At 37.3% G+C, this 5740-nt stretch overlaps 1 protein-coding gene across 1 annotated transcript in view; it reads left to right on the top strand.

Annotated features, from left to right (window-relative positions):
• The window catches only part of LOC104960175 (phospholipase D1), a 14668-nt gene extending 9281 nt beyond the window's left edge, over window positions 1–5387 (top strand). The window contains exons 13-19 of the mRNA XM_010788151.1: window positions 656–744; window positions 1739–1852; window positions 2360–2409; window positions 3119–3253; window positions 4228–4381; window positions 4570–4687; window positions 5136–5387. Coding sequence (XP_010786453.1) covers window positions 656–744; window positions 1739–1852; window positions 2360–2409; window positions 3119–3253; window positions 4228–4381; window positions 4570–4687; window positions 5136–5360 — 885 coding nt within the window. The 3' untranslated portion in view covers window positions 5361–5387. The remainder of the gene's footprint in view (window positions 1–655; window positions 745–1738; window positions 1853–2359; window positions 2410–3118; window positions 3254–4227; window positions 4382–4569; window positions 4688–5135) is intronic.
• The last annotated feature ends 353 nt before the right edge of the window (window positions 5388–5740 follow it).

The raw sequence follows: 5740 nt of genomic DNA, 5'->3' as shown, positions 1-5740 counted from the left end.
TACTATTACAATAAACAAAATAAATAATAATTGATTAATTAATTTGAATAAAAATTCAAGTTATTAGCTATTAAAGGCATAAAAAGACAGCAATGTATAATTCTTTCTTTAATAGAAATGTTTCTTCTGCCCGTAAAGTGTCCAAACCAGGTTTTTCTGGATAAGCGTATTTCTAAACCATAGTCATTGTCCATGCCGGTTTCAGTTGGATTATTTGTCACAGTTGCTCCGATCAGATCGGTCTCCTCCATTTTGTAGATTATTTACAACTTTTGAATCCACATAAACACATCGGCAAAATCCGGCTTACTTTGAGCATGTGTTTTAAACGGTTTAATCCCTTTGTGAATTGTTTCCACTTGCGTCGTCCTTTAATTTCTTCATACAGCGGGAATCCAAATGAATGAATCCTGAGTCCAATAACCATCAAAGTCACTCCAATAGTGCTCCTTAATTACGCTTTCATCCTCCTTTAACAAAATACTTCACATTCATCCAGTTTGTGACAGTAGTTGTAGCATTTTTGAGACTTTGAAACTGAATTACCCGCCGTTGCGCCCCCCCAACTTCCAACAGGAGTCATTTGGGGGGGCTCTTGGGAAAAAAGGTTGGGAACCACTGTGTTAATAGATGTGTTTTTTTGCTTGTTTTTCAGAATCAGTTTTTCATCAGCTGTTCAGACAACAGACACGTGTTCAACAAGATAGGAGATGCTATTGCACAGCGCATCATCCAAGCATTCAGGTAACACACTCAAAAAGATATTACATTTAATTTACACACACTTTGTAAACTTCTGTATGGCTCTGTCTATGTTATGTCTTATCAGAGCACACACATCCTGCACAAAACGCAGGAAAACACAAACCTGACCGGATTTCTTCCTGAAACTTTGGTTGAATAAACAATCCTTTTATAAATGTTTTTCTCGGTGTAATCTAATTTAAAGGAAAAAGCTTAAAGTGTTGAAACCAACTCCCTTTTGGGGAAATGACTTTCTGCTTTTATTCACTCCTTTCTCAGGATTTTCATCTCTTGGGTTGTAAAACTGTTAAAGTTCACAGTATTTATTTAGTCTCATTATATTTTCATGCTCAGCTCGGATAAACTGAAGAGTCTGCCTCCTAAACATCCCAAACGGCCTCATAAAATACTCTTGACAGAAGGAGATTTGAGCCAGACTAATACATCACATGAGCCACAGATGGTATCAGTCAGTAACAAGATGTTGCACTGTTAAAATGCCAAAAATGTGTTTGTTTAAAAGGTGTTATCAACACACATTTTATACACCAAACTCCTTTTTTCAATGTTAAAATCTGTTGAGTACCCGGTTAAACTTCTTTAAGATCTAAATGAAAGGCACTGTTAATAATGACGGCTTCCAACTCAAACATTGAATCTTACATTTGTAAACATGTTACCTTCACTGACACTATACACAGTGTGTATATGTTTCCTTTGGCAGTATGTCATGATCTTGTCCTCCTGTCCCAACATGACTCAGTTACACAGTACTTTGAGCAGTATTTTAGATTTTCCATTGCACCAATCCAACAAAATGTAAGCTGCAACTTTGTAAACATTTTAAAAACACTGATCTGCTATTATAATCGTAAATTAGCATCTGATCAGTTGTTGTTGGTTCCATCCACCTTCTGAATACATGTTTCATAAATAAAACACATCAGTATATTTAAAATGTCTCCCTCTCTGTGTGTGCTGTCAACTGTTTCAGGGAGGGTAAAAAGTACAGAGTGTACCTGGTGACGCCTCTGCTGCCGGGCTTCGAGGGAGACATCAGCACCGGAGGAGGCACGGCCCTCCAGGCCATCATGCACTTCAACTACAGGTCTGTGAATGAGTGTGTAAGACAGATAATGCAGCTGCCACTAACCCACCTGCTGCCTGAGTTTCCTTGATTAGGGTTAAATCCCGGTTAAAGAGATTATAGCCACACTTTGGTGTGTGTGTGTGTGTGTGTGTGTGTGTGTGTGTGTGTGTGTGTGTGTGTGTGTGTGTGTGTGTGTGTGTGTGTGTGTGTGTGTGTGTGTGAATAAATAAATGTGTCTGCTGCCTTTATTGTACAACAGTAAATGTTGCTGCATTTGCATCGAATTTGCTTGAATTAAAAAAAGTTAATTTAATAAGAACAATCAATAAACTTGTTTCAAAGCTTAATTAAAAAAAACAGTGTTTTAATGATGGGGGGGCAAAAGTGTTTTAATGATGTGTATGTGTGTGTGTACTTCCCATTCATTGTCTGCAATCCTGGGTAAACACTCCCTATGCAAACACAGTGACACACTCAGGTGTGTGTAGTGAGGAATGTGGATCTCATGCTCCTCTCTGTCTGCAGGACGATGAACCGAGGAGAGCACTCCATCATCTCACAGCTACACAAAGAGAGTAAGTAACTTCCTGTTTACTCTTAGCGACTCACAGCTGATTGGTCCATGTTGTACAGGCTGTATGTACAGTGCAGCCATTTAAAAAAAGGCAAAACACCCAGCTCCTCTTTTATTTCATTACAATAAATAGCTATCAGTGAATAAACCGCCTAATTAAATATGATCCTCAATGTATTGGATGGAAATATTGAATATAAAATTACATTTTTCAGATTGTATTTAACTTGTTTTAGAAGTATTATTTAAGGATTTTTTTATTTAGACGTTTAAATAATGTCACATACCAAATGGAATATTGAATATAATATTTTGTTTATTTAAAAATGTTATGCTACCATTATTTTAGGAATGATGGATTATCAATGTTATATCGATATTCATTTTAAGCTTAAATCTTTAAAACATTCTTACATACCCATTGAGAATTGCAATATATAATAAATGTGTATTTGTTGTTACATTTGTTTTATTATCATGATATAAAAATGATGTATTATTCATTTATTTTTTTAATTATCATTTAAAAATCTCACATACACATTCAAATCTATAATGTAATATTTTGTTTATTGATATTTTTTATTAAATGTCTAATATCCTTATTTTTTGCAGCTTTGACAATTCATCATGCCCTACATTGAGTGTTAAAATAAAATATAATTTGTAAGCCAACACACTCTTTTTGAGAACTATTTGTGTGTTTGCAGTGGGAGACCAGTGGATGAACTACATCTCCATTGCTGGTCTGAGGACTCACGCTGAGCTGGAGGGGAAGCTGGTCACGGAGCTCATCTACGTCCACAGCAAGATGCTCATCGCAGACGACAACACCGTCATCATCGGTATTTCTCCCAAACCTTCTGCTGCTTCTTACATTTCTCCATTACAAGATTAAAAGATGACAGGTGTAAGGAATATTCCCCTGACACGGCACTGTACATGTATAATAGAGGAGAGGGAAACAGGAGCTGCAGAGGGACAGATAAATGGACATCTTGTTATTTTAGAGGAGGCACAGAAGGAAAATGACAAAATAAATGTTAAAAGCAGGAAGTAGCAAAAAAGCTGGGACAGGTTTCAGTTTCCGCGGCGCCACTCGTGTTAAAAATATTCAGTAATGGAGATTGAAAGCTGCAGATAAAAGGAACCACAAGATGTTACAAAAAATAGGTTTGCTGGTTAGGTCTTTTTGGCTTGTGACCCTTTTACTTGTTGCATGTTTTTGAATTACTTACACTTCTCAGATTGTTTGATTAAAGATCATTTTCAAAGACCTTGAGAGGTAAAACTAACTTTAGCTGAACCTGTTTTTTTTATCTCCTCCCACAAAGATGCCAGTACGAGGCAGGGACAAAATAAAATAAACAATGTTAAGAAAGATATTCACACTATGACTTTAGAACATTTAATAAACCTTGAGAAGTTACAAATCTCACACATTTTATAATATTATGTGGAAATATAGTATGTGAAAATCAATAATAATTGGTCCATCTCTGGTACAAACTTCGATACCATTAAACATAGCTATAAGATATAATGAAGAATCATTCATGTTCATGCCTTTTAATTTATAAGTGTCGACGGATTTTGGAGTAATACATTTCGATTTTAAACAATGTTTTTAATGTACAGACACTTTTTTTCTATATTATAAGTGAAAGAGTTTTTTTCCCACAGAAAATAATAATGCAGTATTACATTTCCTGTATTTTTGTATGATCTTAACCCTGTGGTCTGAGATGAGGTGCAGCAGCGCCACCTGCTGGAGGACACTCTGTGATTTATCCTGTTTTCTCTCTTTGTGTTTCGGCAGGTTCTGCAAACATCAACGACAGGAGCATGCTGGGAAAGAGGGACAGCGAGGTTGCGGTTATCGTGGAGGACTCGGAGATGGTGCCGTCGGTTATGGACGGGCAGGAGTACCAGGCGGGAAAATACGCCCTGCAGCTGCGCCTCGAGTGCTTCAGGTACTGAAAACATCCTGAATCCTGCTTTTTAAATGTCTTTATTCATGTTTTCATTAATTTGCTTAATTATTATTACATTTAAATGTTTAAGTAGCAATGTTATTTCCTCATCGTGTCTGCTTGCTGCCAGATATCCAGCAGTATCTCAGCGTTTCCTTCAGTTTTTTGTGCCTCTGTCTCTCTGTCAGGATGATTTTGGGCGCCAACACGGACCCCTCCATCGACGTGTCGGACCCCATCAGCGAGACGTTCTTCAAAGAGGTGTGGACGGCCACCTCCGCTCGCAACGCCACCGTCTACCAGAAGGTGTGTCGGATTTTTTTTATCATATTTATGTTTTATTTCTCTTTTTATATCTGTTTTTACTAAATGAAGGATTTGAATGTGAACACTTGTGCCTTAGGAACAATACTGTCTACTCTGCAACAACAATTTGTGCTTAAAAGATATCTATTTGATTATTGTGTGTGTTTTTGACTCAAGGCATTATTACAACTCCCCATCACCACCTTTTTTATTTATTTTCCATTTCCCTAATTTTACTCTATTTTGTATTTCAATGTTTTTGTTATTATTTTTAAAAAAAGCATTATTTACTAACAGCAAGGTTCATCTGTTTTTCAGAACAAAATAATGTTATAATAAATGTATAAAATGTATAAGTCCAACATTGTTTAAAAAACGGATTTGTTGTCAGGAATGTATTGTCAGAATTGAATAATTTTGAAGTTTTGTTCCTCCTTCTCTTCTCCAGGTTTTCCGCAGCCTACCGTCCTCTGACGTGCGGAACATTCTGGATCTGGAGGGCTTCCTGGCCGTGCCCGGTCTGTGCACCGAGGACCCGGCGCGAGCTCAGGAGAAGCTGAAGAAGATCCGCGGCTTCCTGGTCCAGTTTCCTCTCGACTTCCTGTGTGAGGAGAACCTGCTTCCTCCCATCGGGTCCAAGGAGGCCATGATGCCCATGGAGGTGTGGACCTGAAGAGGGAAGAACCCCAGCCTATACGGTCATGTGTTCACACTCAGCAAGAGTAAGGCCTTCAGGTGGATCAAAACACACTCTGGTGACATTTTGGAGGTCAAAGTGGCAGAAAACAGCTTTTTCTTTTTGTTTAAGCCCAAAAGTTATTTGTATAGCAGGCAAAAGAGATAAAAGCCTTATAAGCAGATGTTTGATATCCTTTTCCTTATTTGGGTTGTAATTGTTATTTATTATTAATGTAAGTGGTAAGATGACCAAGCAAATAATAAAGAAAATTTGGACAAGTAAATTCAACTAAAATCCTGTAATCTCGATTGTAAACATCCATCACCGACTTCATCTCTAAATAGTGGTTTAAGATCATCTGGATAAACTGTTTT

The sequence above is a fragment of the Notothenia coriiceps genome, unplaced genomic scaffold, assembly GCF_000735185.1.
Source record: "Notothenia coriiceps isolate Sejong01 unplaced genomic scaffold, NC01 NC01_scaffold00031603, whole genome shotgun sequence".
In the NCBI taxonomy this organism is placed as follows: Eukaryota; Metazoa; Chordata; class Actinopteri; order Perciformes; family Nototheniidae; genus Notothenia; species Notothenia coriiceps.
The sequence above is the reverse complement of the archived record's forward strand: the minus strand, read 5'-3'. Positions and strand labels throughout refer to the sequence as shown.